Source organism: Nerophis lumbriciformis, linkage group LG17, assembly GCF_033978685.3.
Source record: "Nerophis lumbriciformis linkage group LG17, RoL_Nlum_v2.1, whole genome shotgun sequence".
NCBI classification, from domain to species: Eukaryota; Metazoa; Chordata; class Actinopteri; order Syngnathiformes; family Syngnathidae; genus Nerophis; species Nerophis lumbriciformis.
This window is the reverse complement of record NC_084564.2, coordinates 750001-772172: the sequence shown is the minus strand read 5'-3', so window position 1 is coordinate 772172 and position 22172 is coordinate 750001. Positions and strand designations below refer to the sequence as shown.

At 35.1% G+C, this 22172-nt stretch overlaps 1 protein-coding gene across 1 annotated transcript in view; it reads right to left on the bottom strand.

Annotated features, from left to right (window-relative positions):
- The window catches only part of gab2 (GRB2-associated binding protein 2), a 91778-nt gene that overhangs the window by 37801 nt on the left and 31805 nt on the right, over positions 1-22172 (bottom strand). Inside the window, exon 2 of the mRNA XM_061972171.1 lies at positions 12043-12349. Within this exon, the coding sequence (XP_061828155.1) occupies positions 12043-12349 (307 nt within the window). The remainder of the gene's footprint in view (positions 1-12042; positions 12350-22172) is intronic.

Genomic DNA, 22172 nt, shown 5'->3' with positions numbered 1-22172 from the left:
ACAAACAAATACACAAACAAGGAAACAAACAAGTAAACAAACAAATAAACAAACAAGGAAACAAACAAGTACACGCACAAGGAAACAAAGAAATAAATAAGTACACACACAAGTAAACAAACAAATACACCAACAAATACACACACAAGTAAACAAACAAATACACACACAAATACACAAACGAGGAAACAAACAAGTACACAAACAAGTACACACACAAGGAAACAAACACATAAACAAGCACACAGACAAGTAAACAAACAAATACACAAACAAGTACACACACAAGTAAACAAACAAGTAAACAAACAAGGAAACAAACAAGTACACACACAAGGAAACAAACAAATAAACAAGTACACACACAAGTAAACAAACAAATACACACACAAATACACAAACGAGGAAACAAACAAGTACACAAACAAGTACACACACAAGGAAACAAACACATAAACAAGCACACAGACAAGTAAACAAACAAATACACAAACAAGTACACACACAAGTAGACAAACAAGTAAACAAACAAGGAAACAAACAAGTACACACACAAGGAAGCAAACAAATAAACAAGTACACACACAAGTAAACAAACAAATACACAAACGAGGAAACAAACAAGTACACAAACAAGTACACACACAAGGAAACAAACACATAAACAAGCACACAGACAAGTAAACAAACAAAGAAACAAACAAATACACAAACAAGTACACACACAAGTAAACAAACAAGTAAACAAACAAAGAAACAAACAAGTACACACACAAGGAAACAAACAAATAAACAAGTACACACACGAGTAAACAAACAAATACACAAACGAGGAAACAAACAAGTACACAAACAAGTACACACACAAGGAAACAAACAAATACACAAACGAGGAAACAAACAAGTACACACACAAGGAAACAAACACATAAACAAGCACACAGACAAGTAAACAAACAAATACACAAACAAGGAAACAAACAAGTAAACAAACAAATAAACAAACAAGGAAACAAACAAGTACACGCACAAGGAAACAAACAAATAAACAAGTACACACACAAGTAAACAAAAAATACACCAACAAATGCACACACAAGTAAACAAACAAATACACACACAAATACACAAACGAGGAAACAAACAAGTACACAAACAAGTACACACACAAGGAAACAAACACATAAACAAGCACACAGACAAGTAAACAAACAAATACACAAACAAGTACACACACAAGTAAACAAACAAGTAAACAAACAAGTACACACACAAGGAAACAAACAAATAAACAAGTACACACACAAGTAAACAAACAAATACACACAAATACACAAACAAGAAAACAAACAAGTACACACACAAGGAAACAAACACATAAACAAGCACACAGACAAGTAAACAAACAAAGAAACAAACAAATACACAAACAAGGAAACAAACAAGTACACACACAAGGAAACAAACAAGTAAACAAACAAATAAACAAACAAGGAAACAAACAAGTACACGCACAAGGAAACAAACAAATAAACAAGTACACACACAAGTAAACAAAAAATACACAAACAAATACACAAACAAGGAAACAAACAAGTACATACACAAGGAAACAAACAAGTACACACACAAGGAAACAAACACATAAACAAGCACACAGACAAGTAAACAAACAAAGAAACAAACAAATACACAAACAAGGAAACAAACAAGTACACACACAAGGAAACAAACACATAAACAAGCACACAGACAAGTAAACAAACAAAAGAAACAAACAAATACACAAACAAGGAAACAAACATGTACGCACACAAGGAAACAAACAAGTAAACAAACACACAGACAAGTAAACAAACAAATACACAAACAAGGAAACAAACATGTACACACAGAAGTAAACAAACAAATAAACAAGTACACACAGAAGGAAACAAACCAGTACACAAAGAAGGAAAGAAGTAAACCAACAGGTACACAAAGAAGTAAAGAAAGAAGGAACGAAGTAAAGAAAGGACAGAAGATTCCTGTGAGCAGTGTGCTGGTCTACTGACTCCAAGGAGGACCAGCAAGGTCACACACAGTTCAGCAGCTGATGACAAACATAGTCAGGCCAGCATGTCAACAAACACTTGTTTACATTAGACCGCTGCAGACAACAACAACGCACGCCCACGGACATCTTCTACAACGCCCAAAAGCAGGGAAGTTGTCAGGTTGTGTAAATGGTCAATAAAAAGAGAATACAACAAATCCTTTTCAACTTATATTCAATTGAATAGACTGCAAAGACAAGATATCAAATGTTCACACTGACAAACTTTTGCAAATATTAACTCATTTGGAATTTGATGCCTGCAACGTGTTTCAAAAAAGCTGGCACAAGTGGCAAAAAAGAATGAGAAAGTTGAGGAATGCTCGTCAAAGAGGAAAAAGGCGGAGCATGAAGACAGACAGAAGGTTTGTTGAGACGATGTAAGAATGACCTTTGACCTCCAACATGACTGACCTCTGACACACATCTTGCAGAAGAAGTGACATTTTAACACCACTGACAATGTTTGACAGGAAACTTCACGCTCAGGACAAAAGTCCAACTTTGTTACGCAACACCACAACATCATGTACTTTACTACTTTTACTTGACAGGAAGTACTTTTACTTGACAGGAAGTACTTCACTGACCAAAGATCAAAGAAAAGTGAGAAATGGTGTGTTTATTGGAAGACATTTAGATGTTAACTGTCCAGCTTTAAACACTCTGCTTGTATCGCACATGATATCACACACAAGTAAACTCTCTGCAGGACTGCTTGTATCTCACATGATACCAAACACAATAAACATGCCGCAGGACAGCTTGTATCGCACATTTCACACACAGGTAAACACTATTCAGGACTACTTGTATCGCACATGATATCACACACACACAAGTAAACACTCTGCAGGACTACTTGTATCGCACATGATATCACACACACACAAGTAAACACTCTGCAGGACTACTTGTATCGCACATGATATCACACACACACAAGTAAACACTCTGCAGGACTGCTTGTATCACACATGATATCACACACAAGTTTACACACTGCAGGACTGCTTGTATCGCACATGATATCACACACAAGTAAACACAGTACAGGGCTGCTTGTATCACACATGATTTCACACACAAGTTTACACACTGCAGGACTGCTTGTATCACACATGATATCACACACACACAAGTAAACACTCTGCAGGACTGCTTGTATCACACATGATATCACACACAAGTAAACACACTGCAGGACTGCTTGTATCGCACATGATATATCACACAAGTAAACACTCTGCAGGACTGCTTGTATCGCACATGATATCACACACACACACAATTAAACACTCTGCAGGACTGCTTGTATCACACATGATATCACACACAAGTAAACACACTGCAGGACTGCTTGTATCGCACATGATATCACACACAAGTAAACACACTACGGGGCTGCTTGTATCACACATGATTTCACACACAAGTAAACACACTACAGGACTACTTGTATCGCACATGTTGTCACACACACACAAGTAAACACTCTGCAGGACTGCTTGTATCACACATGATATCACACACAAGTAAACACGCTGCAGGACTGCTTGTATCGCACATGATATCACACACAAGTAAACACGCTGCATGACTGCTTGTATCGCACATGATATCACACACAAGTAAACACACTACAGGGCTGCTTGTATCACACATGATTTCACACACAAGTAAACACTATGCAGGACTGCTTGTATCGCACATGATATCACACACACACAAGTAAACACTCTGCAGGACTGCTTGTATCGCACATGATATCACACACAAGTAAACACTCTGCAGGACTGCTTGTATCACACATGATATCACACACAAGTAAACACACTGCAAGACTGCTTGTATCGCACATGATATCACACACAAGTAAACACACTGCAAGACTGCTTGTATCGCACATGATATCACACACAAGTAAACACACTACAGGGCTGCTTGTATCACACATGATTTCACACACAAGTAAACACTATTCAGGACTACTTGTATCGCACATGATATCACACACACACAAGTAAACACTCTGCAGGACTGCTTGTATCACACACGATATCACACACAAGTAAACACTATTCAGGACTACTTATATCGCACATGATATCACACACACACAAGTAAACACTCTGCAGGACTGCTTGTATCGCACATGATATCACACACAAGTAAACACACTGCAGGACTGCTTGTATCACACATGATACCACACACAAGTAAATACACTGCAGGACTGCTTGTATCGCACATGATATCACACACGAGTAAACACTCTGCAGGACTGCCTGTATCACACATGATATCACCCAAGGAAAGATGTTGCAGGACTGCTTGTATCGCACATGATATCAGATACGAGTACACACTCTGCAGGACTGCTTGTATCTCACATGATAACACACACAAGTAAACACACCGCATAACAGCTTCTACCGCACTTGATATCACACACAAGTAAACACGCTGTAGGACTGCTTGTATTGCTCACCATATCACACACAAATAAACACTCTGTATAACGGCTTGTATCGCACATGATATCACACACAAGTAAACACACTGTAGGACTGGTTGTATCGCACATGCTATCACACACAAGTACACACTCTGCAGGATTGCTTGTATCGCACATGATATCACATACAAGTAAACACTCTGCAGGACAGCTTGTATCGCACACAATATCATACAATAGTAAACACGCTGCAGGACTGCTTGTATCGCACATGATATCACCCAAGTAAACACTCTGCAGGACAACTTGTATCACAGATTATATCACACACAAGTAAACACGTTGCAGGACTGCTTGTATCGCACATGATATCACCTAAGTAAACACTCTCCAGGACTGCTTGTATCACACACAATATCATACAATAGTAAATACGCTGCAGGACTGCTTGTATCGCACATGATATCTCCCAAGTAAACACTCTGCAGGACAACTTGTATCGCACATTATATCACACACAAGTAAACACGCTGCAGGACTGCTTGTATCGCACATGATATCACCTAAGTAAACACTCTCCAGGACTGCTTGTATCGCACATGGTATCACACACAAGTAAACACGCTGCAGGACTGCTTGTATCGCACATGATATCACCTAAGTAAACACTCTCCAGGACTGCTTGTATCGCACATGGTATCACACACAAGTAAACACGCTGCATGACTGCTTGTATCGCACATGATATCATCTAAGTAAACACTCTCCAGGACTGCCTGTATCGCACATGGTATCACACACTAGTAAACACGCTGCATGACTGCTTGTATCGCACATGATATCACCCAAGTAAGCACTCCGCAGGACAACTTGTATCGCACATTATATCACACACAAGTAAACACGCTGCAGGACTGCTTTTATCGCACATGATATCACCTAAGTAAACACTCTCCAGGACTGCCTGTATCGCACATGGTATCACACACTAGTAAACACGCTGCAGAACTGCTTGTATTGCACATGATATCACCTAAGTAAACACTCTCCAAGATTGCTTGTATCGCACATGATATCACAGACAAGTAAACACGCTGCAGGGCAGGACTGCTTGGATCGCACCTGATATCACACATTTTACATACATGTTGGTTGATGGTATCGCAGTGATATTGAATATGAATATCAGATGAGGACGTCTTTAAATAAGGACTATTTAGGACATGAATCACTATCTGATCATGACTAACTCAGCAGGGTATCGCAATAGTACTTCAACAGTACTGCACCCACCAGACGATACAAGCGTCAGCAGTCAAGATGCGGAGCAAAAAGAGGGGAATGTGGATTTGACCTGGGTGGTTGCCATGGCAGCAGATACCTGACCTGACATCTTCTACAAGAAAATCAATGGCAACAAACTCCTGGCACTTGAGGAGAAGACTCTTATATATATATATATATATATATATATATATATATATATATATATATATATATATATATATATATATATATATATATTAGGGATGTCCAATAATGGCTTTTTTCCGATATCCCGATATTGACCAAACTCTTAATTACCGATACTGATATCAACCGGTACCGATATCAACCGATACCGATATCAACCGATACCAATATATACAGTGGTGGAATTAACACATTATTATGCCTAATTTGGACAACCAGGTATGGTGAAGATAAGGTCCTTTTTAAAATAATTTAAAAAAAAAAGATAAATACATTTAAAAAAAATTCTTGAATAAAAAAGAAAGTAAAAGAATATAAAAACAGTTCCATATAAACTAGTAATGAATGAAAATGAGTAAAATGAAGTGTTAAAGGTTAGTACTATTAGTGGACAATCATGTGTGCTTACGGACTGTATCCCTTGCAGACTGTATTGATATATATTGATACATCATGTGCACTAATTGTAAGTGTATCTTCTGTTTTTTATGTTGATTTAATAAAAAAAACCAAAAAAAACCCCCAAAAAACCAATATAGATAATAAAAAAAACGATACCGATAATTTCCAATATCACATTCTAAAGTATTTATCGGCCGGCCAATATTATCGGACATCTCTAATATATATATATATATATATATATATATATATATATATATATATATATATATATATATATATATATATATATATATATATACGTCAGGAAAAAACACATAGGTTATTTAATCCCTACTATTTTCCTCCCCCCTGTTTCGCAGGTTTCTCTGCTCTTCAGGGGATTTTATTGAAGTGTCTGTGGTTGTTATTGTCCTTACTTCAATAATGTAAATAATGTAAATATTTTCAATACTGTAAATAATATAAATACTGTCGATACAGTCAATACTGCTAATACAGTAAATACTGTGAATACTGTACTGTAGTCTTGAGTGCAGCAGGTGCAGGAAACCCCCTGTCATGTAAACACACTCAGCCTGCTGGTGTTGACACACCTGCACCTGTCTGTCTATTTATATACTTACATACGTGTGTCTGTCTATATATATATATATATATATATATATATATATATATATATATATATATATATATATATATATACATACATACATGTCTGTCTATATATATACATACATACGTGTCTGTCTATATATATACATACATACGTGTCTGTCTATATATATATACATACATGCGTGTGTCTGTCTATATATATACATACATACATGTCTGTCTACATATATACATACATACGTGTGTCTGTCTATATATATACATACATGCGTGTGTCTGTCTATATATATACATACATACGTGTGTCTGTCTATATATATACATACATACGTGTGTCTGTCTCCCGCGGGGCCAACAATGTCAACAAGGCGCCAGGTGGTCCTGTTAGCATCGAGCTAGCTGCACGCTAAAACTACATCAACACATTTTGACACTTTTCGTCCTCTTCTTGTCTGCACGGAAATGTTAGATAGTCTTTCCTTTTCATTATGTATTTACTGATTATTATTTAGTCATTATACATATATATATATATACATATATAAATATATATATATATATATATATATATATATATATATATATATATATATATATATGTATGTGTGGGAAAAAAAATCACATGACTATTTCATCTCTACAGGCCTGTTTCATGAGGGGGGGTACCCTCAATCATCAGGAGATTTTAATGGGAGCATTCGCATACCATGGTTTATATAGGGCACAGAGTGGGTGGGTACAGGCTGGCCTAGGGGCGTGGTGATTGGCTCATGTGTTACCTAGGAGGTGTTTCCGTCTGTGGCGGCATGTTGTTACAATTTCGCTGCGCTTGTTGAGGGATGACAGGTCTGGACGGTAAATAATAAACAGTTTCTCTTTCAAGCATAGGTTGCATCTTTTATTACCACTATTGTAAGGTGTGCTGGATGCAAGAATTTGCCATGTTATTGAATATTCAACATTATTGTCTTTGAGGTCCCAAATGTGTTTGCTGAGTTCTGTGGTATTTCGCAGGTTTTTGTTCCTGAAAGAAGCCTTGTGATTGTTCCATCTGGTTTTGAATTCTCCCTCGGTTAATCCTACATATGTGTCGGATGTGTTAATGTCCTTGCGTATTACCTTAGATTGGTAGACAACTGATGTTTGTAAGCACCCCCCCGTTGAGAGGGCAATCAGGTTTCTTTCGACAGTTACATCCTTTGTTGGTTTTGGAGTCGCTCTGTCTGGGGGTCGACGGCTCATTTGCAATTGTTTTGTTGTGGTTTGAGATGATTTGTCGTATATTGTTCATGCAGCTGTAGCTCAATTTAATGTTGTTCTTGTTGAATACTTTTCTTAGGGTGTTGTCTTTGGGAAAGTTTTTTTCAATCAGATTGAGGGATTTGTGTCCAATGTTCGTTGAGACGTTTTTGCTGTATGGGGGGTTGTACCAGATGATGTCGTTTCGTTTTCTGTTCTTTTTTGGCTGGTTTCCTGGCGTGGGTTCATAGGTGAGGGTGAAATTGTATCCGCTTTCATCAAGGGCTTTTTGGTACAGGGGGGTTGCTTGGTCAAATTCAGCTTTGCTAGATGACAGCATCGATAGCCTTTTATTGATTCCGGTAGGTATTCTTTTCGTGGTGGTGGGTGGGTGGTTGCTGTCATGGTGCACGTATTGGAGTGTTGTGTTGGGTTTCGTGAATGGTTGGTAGCTGTTATTTCTCAGGTTGAAAGTGACGTCAAGGAAGTTGACGGTTTGCTTGTTGGCTTCAATCGTGATCCGATTATATATATATATATATATATATATATATATATATATATATATATATATATATATATATATATATATATATATATATATATATATATACACATACACACACACACACACACACACGAACACACACACACACACACACACACACACACGCACACACACACACACACACACACGCACACACACAGGTTATCATTTGGAATGGGGAGCAAGTGTTTGATTATGACTTGTGGGGACCAGCCTTTCTACAGGTTGTGGAGACATAAAAAGGTAAAAAGATGTAAAATGTCCACTGGCCAGTTAGTTCATACACGTCTTTAAATCTCTGGATTGATGAAGTCATGTGCTGATCATTCTTACTGGGGAAAAAGACTTCATATGCTTCATGGGGACCACATTTTAGTCATTTTGCATCATTCACACACATTTGTATGTGACGACTGAGGACCATTTAAAAAAATAAAAAAGTTCAAATTAAATATATTAAAAATCACTTAGGCATTTTCAGAATGGATCTGACCATCATTTGAAAAGATTTCCCTTTAGGGGACCTGTTTTTTTGTCCCCATACCGTCAAGAGGTCCCCTAAAGGTGACTGTGTAAACAGAGCCATGTCCCCATTAAGTAAGCATTGCCAGCACCCACACACACATACACACACACACACACACACACACACACACACACACACACACACACACACACACACACACACACACACACACACACACACACCGCAGCTATAAATAGTATCATTTGTCTATAAAATTGTTGTAAGTACACCTCTGCCAAACAAAAAAAGAAAATCAACTTAAAACAAATAACTTTACCAACATTGGTTTTAGCCTGAGTTCATCAATTTGCCTGAAATAAAAAAAAAAAAAAAGTTTTATCTTTATTTAAACTCGAAAATTTTTTTTAGACCAACTGAAATATTTGACACTAAAAAATAAAAAGACATTAAACTCCATAAATAATAATACATTTATCAGCGACATTAATTAAGGAACACAGCATATAAAACACTTTAACCTACAAAAACAAAAAAAGAATAAAACCATTTGTGCTTCTGTTTTTCAATCAAAATAAGGAAGTCAGGAATAATGTCGACATTTTGTCGTGCACAATTTTTCCAAGAAGGGTTTGAAGCATGATTCAAGTACTGCTCTTAAAGGGGAAGTGCACTTTTTTTTTTCTTTTTTTTTTTTTACAAATGTGTCTATCATTAACAATTCTTATGTAAGACAAGAACACATGTGTTTTCCCCTGCTTATGCATTCTAAATCATAAATAAACACTAGCAAAAGTCAGCTAACAATGGAGGTATTAGGTGTTGCTCCATTATGCCTATAAAGCACTTGAAAAATATCCAAATATGAATTCATAATAACACGTAATATTTACGTATTTCATATGCACACTAAGTATATATGTAGCATCTAGTAACATTCATAATAACATGTAATATTTACACATTTTATATACCAATTAAGTAGATATGTAATATAGTAACATTCATAATAACATGTTATATTTACATATTTTAAATACACACTGTAAGTATATATGTAGTATATAGTAACATTCATAATAACATTTAATATTTACTTATTTTATATACACACTAAGTATATATGTAATATAGTAACATTCATAATAACATGTTATATTTACATTTTTAAATACACACTGTAAGTATATATGTAGTATCTAGTAACATTCATAATAACATTTAATTTACGTATTTTATATACACACTAAGTATATATGTAGTATTTAGTAGCATTCATAATAACACGTAATATTTACGTATTTCATATGCACACTAAGTATTCATGTAGTATCTAGTAACATTCATAATAACATGTAATATTTACATATTTTTTATACATATTAAGTATATATGTAATATAGTAACATCCATAATAACACGTTATATTTACATATTTTAAATACACACTGTAAGTATATATGCAGTATATAGTAACATCCATAACAACATTTAATATGTATGTATTTTATATACACACTAAGTATATATGTAGTATCTAGTAGCATTCATAATAACATGTAATATTTACATATATACTTAATGTGTATATAAAATATGTAATATAGTAACATTCATTATAACATGTAATATTTACATATTTTATATACACATTGTAAGTATACATGTAGTATCTAGTAACATTCATAATAACATGTCATATTTACATATTTTATAGACACACTGTAAGTATATATGTAATGTAGTAACATTCATAATAACCTGTAACATTTACATATTTTATATACACACTAAGTTTATACGTAGTATCTAGTAACATTCAGAATAACATGTAATATTTATGTATTTTGATCCCTTTAAGTATACGGTAGAGTAAATAATTTCAAAACGTTCACTTCCCCTTCAACAACAATAAGACTACTAATCATGGCAGACATGATGAGAGACAACAAAAACTACTTTGGGACAAATGATGATCCAGAAACTTATATTTTTGAGCCTGAATATAAGGAGGATGAGCTACAAGTTTTAGAAGTGAAACACTGAGCATCATGTAGCAGTATTGCTAAGTGCTAAACAAGATATACAAACATAATAAAACAACCACTTACTGTACAATGTCTGCTCTCACTGGGATAAAGACTGATGGGATGGTTGTATCTTCCCCTTTACATCAACAATTCATCATCATCATCCTCACAACAGGTTGAACAAAAGTATTTCTCGCTATTTTGTTGACCAACTTGTGGGTTTATGTCCACAACCTTCTACTATCCAGGTGAGAGACATGATTTATCATCCAGAATTAACTTTCACCAACTCAGTGGCCATGCAGCAGCTCACCATGTCAACATAGCAGCATAAGCTAGTGAGCTCTCTCCAAGTAGTTCAGTGCTTATAATAACAATTTTGCAAATACTTCTTAGTATTCAGGTCACCACATGTAAATTGAGTAGTGTTGGTGTGTTTTGTATGAGTACTTCCATTAGCCACCTCATACTAGCTGTTTTTTATGACTTAGAATGCATAAAAAGGAGAAATGTTTAAGAAGCTGTACTCTGACTTATGGGCTCCTCCATCAATGTGTGCTAATTATTTCTGAGAAGTAAGAAAAGAGGAAAGGTTTAAAGAGTCCTTGAAGGACTGGAAGATGGAAGGGTGAAGAAGAAGAAGAAGAAGAAGAAGAAGTAGAAGGTGGTTGTTGGAGGACGAGGACGAGGTCTTACCGTGCTGGTTGTTGTCGTCGGACTGGTTGAAGCCGCACAGCTGGCAGATGGAGCGCACCCACTTGTTCATGTCGTCGTGGGTGTCGGCCACCAGGTAGAAGGTGCGCTCGGAGGTCTTGATGTCGAACACGAAGCTGTCCTGGAACTCCTTCCTCTTGAAGGTGAGGCCGGCGTCCACCTGCTGGCAGGCGTGAAGGTCGATGACCCTGATGGGCTTCTTGGCGTGCTGGTTCTTGTAGTACTCCAGCACGTCTGCGTCGCCGCTCATGCGCCCGCTGCGCAGGATGAACCAGCGCCTCTTCCACGCCTGGCGGAGCAGATAACAGCCTTGTGACGCAGCCACACTACAACACTAATACTACTACACTACTACTACTACACTACTACACTACTACCACACTACTACCACACTACACTACTACCACACTACTACTACACTACTACCACACTACTACCCCACTACTACTACACTACTACTAGAGCTGTTTTTCATGTCAGCAGCAGGACTTTGTTTGTGGCGTCTTTTGATACTTGAACAACTGCCTCTCTACACGTTAGCTTGTGTGTGTTTGTGTGTGTGTGTGTGTGGTTAGTGTGTGGTTAGTGTGTGTGTGTGTGTGTGCGCAGCAGGTGTTTACCCCACAACCAACGTATTTCCTGTGCTGATATCTTCCACTCAGCAACAAACCCCCGAGGTTAGCGACGGTTAGTGAGCCAGCAGGCACATCAACTACAACATCAACAACATCAACAACATAATCGTCAACTTCATCAACATCATTAACATAATCATCGACATTAGCAACAACATAATCAATATAATAATCAACTTCATAAATATCAACAATACCAACAACAACACAAACAACATAATCATCAACAACAACATCACCATCATTAACATGATCAACATAATCATTAACATCAACTTCATCAACATCATCAACATCATCAACATAATCAACAACATCATCAACATCATCAACTACATTAACATCATCATTAACAACATCAATATTATCATCAATACATATCATCAATATCATCAACCACAATATCATCATCAACAATATCAACATCATCAACAACATCAACATCATTAACAACAACATCATCATCAACATTATCATCAACATAATCAACAACATCAACAAAAACATCAACAACATCAACATAAATAACATAACATCAACAACATCAACATAAATAACATCATTATTAACAATACATTAACATCATCATCAACAACATCAATGTTATCATCAATATCATCAACCACAATATCAACAATATCAACATAATCAACAACATCAACATCATTAACAACAACATCATCATCAACATTATCATCAACATAATCAACAACATCAACAAAAACATCAACAACATCAACATAATTAGCATGATCAACATAATCATTAACATCAACTTCATCAACATCATCAACATAATCAACAACATAATCAACATAATCAACTACATTAACATCATCATCAACAACATCAATATTATCATCAACATCATCAACCACAATATCATCATCAACAATATCAACAACATCAACAACATCAACATCATTAACAACAACATCATCATCAACATTATCATCAATATAATCAACAACATCAACAAAAACATCAACAACATCAACATAAAAAACATAACATCAACAACATCAACATAAATAACATCATTATTAACAATACATTAACATCATCATCAACATCAATATTATCATCAATATCATCAACCACAATATCAACAATATCAACATAATCAACAACATCAACATCATTAACAACAACATCATCATCAACATTATCATCAACATAATCAACAACATCAACAAAAACATCAACAACATCAACATAATTAGCATGATCAACATAATCATTAACATCAACTTCATCAACATCATCAACATAATCAACAACATCATCAACATAATCGACTACATTAACATCATCATCAACAACATCAACAAAAACATCAACAACATCAACATAATTAGCATGATCAACATAATCATTAACATCAACTTCATCAACATCATCAACATAATCAACAACAATATCAACATAATCAACAACATCAACATCATTAACAACAACATCATCATCAACATTATCATCAACATAATCAACAACATCAACAAAAACATCAACAACATCAACATAAATAACATAACATCAACAACATCAACATAAATAACATCATTATTAACAATACATTAACATCATCAACAACATCAATATTATCATCAATATCATCAACCACAATATCATCATCAACAACATCAATATTATCATCAATATCATCAACCACAATATCAACAATATCAACATAATCAACAACATCATTAACAACAACATCATCATCAACATTATCATCAACATAATCAACAACATCAACAACATCAACATAATTAGCATGATCAACATAATCATTAACATCAACTTCATCAACATCATCAACATAATCAACAACATCATCAACATAATCAACTACATTAACATCATCATCAACAACATCAATATTATCATCAACATCATCAAACACAATATCATCATCAACAATATCAACAAAATCAACAACATCAACATCATTAACAACAACATCATCATCAACATTATCATCAATATAATCAACAACATCAACAAAAACATCAACAACATCAACATAAATAACATCATTATTAACAACATGATCAACATCAACAACATCCACATTATAATCAACAACATCATCAATATAATCAACAACATCAACAAAAACATCAACAACATCAACATAAATAACATCATTATTAACAACATGATCAACATCAACAACATCCACATTATAATCAACAACATCATCAACCACAATATCATCATCAACAATATCAACAACATCAACATCATTAACAACAACATCATCATCAACATTATCATCAATATAATCAACAACATCAACAACATCAACATAAATAACATCATTATTAACAACATGATCAACATCAACAACATCCACATTATAATCAACAACATCATCAATATAATCAACAACATCAACAAAAACATCAACAACATCAACATAAATAACATCATTATTAACAACATGATCAACATCAACAACATCCACATTATAATCAACAACATCATCAACCACAATATCATCATCAACAATATCAACAACATCAACATCATTAACAACAACATCATCATCAACATTATCATCAATATAATCAACAACATCAACAACATCAACATAAATAACATCATTATTAACAACATGATCAACATCAACAACATCCACATTATAATCAACAACATCATCAATATAATCAACAACATCAACAAAAACATCAACAACATCAACATAAATAACATCATTATTAACAACATGATCAACATCAACAACATCCACATTATAATCAACAACATCATCAATATCAACATCATCAACATGATCATCAACCAAAATATCAACAAGATCATCAACAAAAACATGGACAACAATATTATCAACAACAAGATCAACAAAAACAACATCATCAACATCGACATGATCATCAGCATCAACCACGATATCATCAACAATATCAACATAACCAACATTATCCACAATATCATCAAAAACATCAACATCAACCATAATATCATCAACAATATCAACATCAACATAATCATCAACAACATCAACTACAATATCTACGTCATCAACATAGTCTACAACATCAACAAAAACATCATCATCATCATCAACATCATCAATATCAACATGAACAACATCAACCACGATATCAACATAATCATCAACAATGTCAATATCAACAGCAGTATCATCTTTAACAAGAACATGGACAACGACATTAACATCAGCAATTATATCAACAACATCAACATCAACAACATCAACAAAAACAACATCATCAACAACATAGTTAACAACAACATCAACAACATCGACATGATCATCAACATCATCCACAATATCAACATCGACGTGATCATCAACATCGTCCACAATATCAACATCAAAATAATCATCCACAATATAATCAACAACAGCGACAAAATACAAACATTGACATAATCAACATCATTAACAAAAGCAACAATATCAACATCGACATAATCATCAACATCATCCATAATATCATCAACATCATCCACAATATCATCAACAACAGCAATATCCACATCAACGGCAATATCATCATCAACAAGAACATCGACAACAATATCAACATCAACAACATCAACCAGAACATCAACAACAACATAATCAACATCAACCACAATATCATCAACCACAACATCATCAATAACATCGACAACAATATATCAACATCAACAACATAAACAAGAACATCAACAACAACATTGACAACATCAACCACAATATCATCAACAAGAACATTGATAAAATATCAACATCAACAATATCAAGAACAACATCATAATCAACATCATCAATATCAACCACATCATCAACAACATCATAATCAACATCATCAATATCAACCACAACATCAACAACATCATAATCAACATCATCATCAACATCAACAATAACATCAATAACAACAACATCATATTAACAACAACAACATAAACAAGAACATCAACAACATCATAATCAACAACAACTTTATGAGAAGACATGAAGGGATCACAACAAAGCATAGCAATCCCTGAACCCCTCTAAGGCATAATAATGTGTTAATTCAACGACTGTATATATTGGTATCGCTTGATATCGGTAATTAAGGGTTTGGTCAATATCGGAATATCGGATATCGGCAAAAAGCCATTATCGGACATCTCTAATATATATATATATATATATATATATATATATATATATATATATATATATATATATATATACACACACACTTACATACAAACATATATATTATCTACATGTAGGTGGTGGTGACAGTTTGATTGCGGCATGCAGTACTTCCTCTGTAAATATTTTATTGTAGTACTTCCTCTGAAAATAATACTGCAGAAATTCTTCCGTAGTACTTCCTACTTAAATACTACTGTGTTTTTCATCTGTAAATACTTCTGAAGTAATTTCTCTGTAAATATTTCATTGTAGTACTTCCTGCGTACATACTAAGGCTGAAACGACGCGTCGACGTAGTCGACGTCATCGGTTACGTAAATACGTCGACGCCGTTTTTGTGCGTCGGCGCGTCGCATATTTACGTCACACTACTTTACTGTCATGGCGGAGCGCAAAGCAGACGATGCGAGCGAGGGGAAAAAGCACGTCAAAAGTCGTCAAAAGTGTGGGAGTATTTCAATAAACGGCCTAATAATGTTGTTGTATGCACACTGTGTCGAGCGGAAATGGCCTATCATAGCAGCACAACGGCTATGAACGAACATTTGAAAAGAAAACACCCGACAGCGTTCTTGCCATCACCATCAACAAGTCAATCGTCCGCGTGCGTATACGTTGTCATCATTACACAAAAACATGAATGTGTCATTTGTATCTGCGTTGTAAATTCATAAACTAAAGCACCGTTTCGCTCTGAGAGGCGCGTTTGGCGTGCCTGTTCAGTGTTTACAAAGACACGCTCCTCTTTAACGCTGTGGAGAGGCGGCGGCGGCGAGCGAGCGGCGAGGCGGGGCGCGCCGGGAGCGACGCCGCAATCGTGCCCAGGTGCGCGATCCGCGCAGTTGGAAGAGAAAAGACTTTGTGTAAAATTAAAAGATTGTAAACCTGGCAAAGCCGTCTGGCGTTCAGTCTGTCGGTCCTGAAAGAACCCCACGGCACAAGACGTGTCACAAACGCTAACGTTAATTAGTTGTGCAAATACCTTTTACAACATTAACAGTTACATATACTATGTACAAACCAACAATTAACTTTCACTTTAATCATACTATCATTGTTGTGTTATTAAGCAAAATAAGCAATACTTTTACTTTTGTTGAAATGTTTACACTGTACACTTTTTTGTATTGGATGTTTAGCTTTATTTTTGCACATTTTAGCAAATAAGCAATACTTTTACTTTTGTTGAAATGTTTACACTTGTTACAGAATATTTCCGTTTTGCACTTTTTTGTATTGGATGTTTATCTTTATTTTTGCACATTTTAAAGCAAAAATAAGCAATACTTTTACTTTTGAAATGCTTATACTATTCCAGAATATTAAGATTTGCACTGGATGTTTACTTTTATATTTGCACATTAAAAAGCAAATAAGCTACTTTTAATTTTGTTAAATGTTAAAAGTTTTAAATGTTTACATTGTTACAGAATATTTTGTCATGTTGTTAATGTTGACTGAGTGGCCATACTTTTTTTTTTGTAAATAAAAGCCATGCCTTTTGAAAAAACTGTCCTACATTTATTTTTTCCTCTTCATTTTAAATAAAAAAAAAAAATCGGTAAAAGGAAAAATAATCTATAGATTAATCGAAAAAAAAAATCTATAGATTAACCGATTAATCGAAAAATAATCTATAGATTAATCGATAGAAAAATAATCGTTAGCTGCAGCCCTAGTACATACTACTGTGTTTTTCATCTGTAAATACTTCTGAAGTAATTTCTCTGTAAATATTTCATTGTAGTACTTCCTGTGTAAATACTACTGTGTTTTTTCCTCTGTAAATATTTTATTGTAGTACTTTGTGCGTAAATACTACTGCGTTTTTTCATCTGTAAATACTTCTGAAGTAATTCCTCTGTACATATTTTATTGTAGTACTTCCTGCGTACATACTGTGTTTTTTCCTCTGTAAATATTTTATTGTAGTACTTCTTCTAAAAAATACTACTGCAGAAAGTCCTCTGTAAATATCACTGTAGTACTTCCTGCATAAATACTACTCCGTTTCTTCATCTGTAAATACTTCTGAAGTACAAACCCCGTTTCCATATGAGTTGGGAAATTGTGTTAGATGTAAATATAAACGGAATACAATGATTTGCAAATCCTTTTCAAGCCATATTCAGTTGAATATGCTACAAAGACAACATATTTGATGTTCAAACTGTCTTTGTTGGAGAGGAAGACCAGGAAGAGACAAGTTGGAGGGGGATGGGTGTTGGGGGGGGTGTGATGGGTTATGGAGGTTTTTGGACGTGTGCCAGCGATGCACTTCCAGCAGGACATGTCTCACACACACACACACACACACACACACACACACACACACACACACACACACACACACACACACACACACACACACACACACTACTACGACACCATGATCTTCTCCAGGTCACACACTGAGTGAAGTAAACATTTAACCATTCTAACATTCCTATTTCTACCATTTTAGTAGAATATAAGGTCGCAATGATATAGACCAACTATAGACTGCACCAGCATATAAGACACACCCAGTAAAGCATATGTTGCCCATATATAAATCGCACCCAGTAAAACATATGTTTCCATATACAAATCGCACCCAAACATATGTTTCCATATATAAGTCGCACCCAGAAAAATATATGGTTCCGCATTTAAGCCGCACCCAGCAAAACATGTTTCCATATATAAGCCGCACCCAGCAAAACATAGGTTTCCATATATAAGTCGCACCCAGAAAAACATGTTTCCATATATAAGTCGCACTGAGAAAACACATTTCCATATATAAGGCGCACCCAGTAAAACATATATTTCCATATATAATCAGCACCCAAACATATGTTTCCATATATAAGTCGCACCCAGTAAAACATATGTTTCCATATATAAGTCGCACCCAGAAAAACATACGTTTCCATATATAAGTCGCGGCAAGCAAAACACATTCTTCATATATAAGACGCACCCAGTAAAACAAAACATATTCTCCATATATAAGACGCACCCAGTAAAACGTATGTTGCCCATATTTAAGTCGTGCCCATCTATAAGTCGCACACAAACATATGTTTCCATGTCCAAGGCGCACCAAGAAAAACATAGGTTTCCATATATAAGTCGCACCCAGCAAAACAAACGTTTCCGTATATAAGCCGCACCCAGCAAAACATAGGTCTCCATATATAAGTCGCACCCAGAAAAACATGTTTCCATATATAAGGCGCACCCAGAAAAACATGTTTCCATATATAAGTCGCACTCAGAAAAACATGTTTCCATATATAAGTCGCACCCAGAAAAACATGTTTCCATATATAAGTCGCACCCAGAAAAACATGTTTCCATATAGAAGTCGCGTCAAGCAAAACATATGTTTCCATATATAAGCCGCACCCAGCAGAACAAATGTTTCCATATATAAGCCGCACCCAGTAAAACATATGTTGCCCATATATAAATCACACCCAGTAAAATATATGTTTCTATATACAGGTCGCACCCAAACATGTTCCCATATATAAGTCACACCCAGCAAAACATGTTTCCATATATAAGTCGCACCCAGTAAAACATATGTTTCCGCATTTAAGTCACATCCAGCAAAACATATGTTTCCATATATAAGTCTCACCCAAACATATGTTTCCATATATAAGTCTCACCCAGTGAAACACATGTTGCCCATATATAAGTCTCACCCAAACATATGTTTCCATATATAAGTCTCACCCAAACATATATTTCCATATATAAGTCTCACCCAAACATATGTTTCCATATATAAGTCGCACCCAGTAAAACATGTTTCCGCATTTAAATCGTAACCAGCAAAACATGTTTCCATATATAAGTCGCACCTAGCAAAACATATGTTGCCCATATATAAATTGCACCCAGTAAAACATACGTTCCCATATATAACTTTCACCCAAACATATGTTTCCATATATAAGTTGTACCCTGCAAAACATGTTTCCATATACAGTATGTCGCACCCAAACATATGTTTCCACATATAAGTCACACCCAGCAAAACATGTATCCATGTATAAGTCGCACCCAAACATATGTTTCCATATATAAGTCACACCCAAACATATGTTTCCATATATAAGTCGCACCCAGTAAAATATATGTTGCCCATATATAAATCGCTCCCAGTAAAACATATGTTTCCATATATAAGTCGCAGCAAGCAAAACACATTCTTCATATATAAGACGCACCCAGTAAAACAAAACATATTCTCCATATATAAGACACACCCAGTAAAACGTATGTTTCCATATATAAGTTGTACACAGAAAACACATTTCCATATATAAGGCGCACCCAGTAAAACATGTTTCCATACATAAGACGCACCCAGTAAAACATATGTTTCCATATATAATCAGCACCCAAACATATGTTTCCATATATAAGTCGCACCCAGTAAAACATATGTTTCCATATATAAGTCGCACCCAGAAAAACATATGTTTCCATGTATAAGACGCACCCAGCAAAACATACGTTTCCATATATAAGTCGCAGCCAGAAGACATATGTTTCCATATATAAGTCGCACCCAGAATAACATATGTTTCCATGTATAAGTCGTGGCAAGCGAAACATATTATCCATATATAAGACGCACCCAGTAAAACATATGTTTCCATATATAAGTCGTACACAGAAAACACATTTCCATATATAAGGCGCACCCAGTAAAACATATGTTTCAATATATAAGTCGCACCCAGCAAAACATATGTTTCCATATATAAGTCGCACCCAGAATAACATATGTTTCCATGTATAAGTCGTGGCAAGCGAAACATATTCTCCATATATAAGACGCACCCAGTAAAACAAAACATATTCTCCATATATAAGACGCACCCAGTAAAACATATGTTTCCATATATAAGTCGCACCCAGAAAACACATTTCCATATATAAGGCGCACCCAGAAAACATATTTCCATATATAAGGCGCACCCAGTAAAACATACGGTTCCATATACAAGCCGCACCCAGAAAACAATGTTTCCATATATAAGTCGCACCCAGAAAACATCTGTTCCATATATAAATCGCGGCAAGCAAAACATATTCTCCATATATAAGGCACACCCAGTAAAACATATGTTTCCATATATAAGTCACACGGACTATAAGTCACAGATATATATGTTGTGAAATGAGTTATTTACGCATAAATGTTTATTTATATACCTTAAATGTTTCCAAACGGCGTCTGTAACAAGGCAGTAAAACGGTTGATCAAACAAAACAGAAGTCAT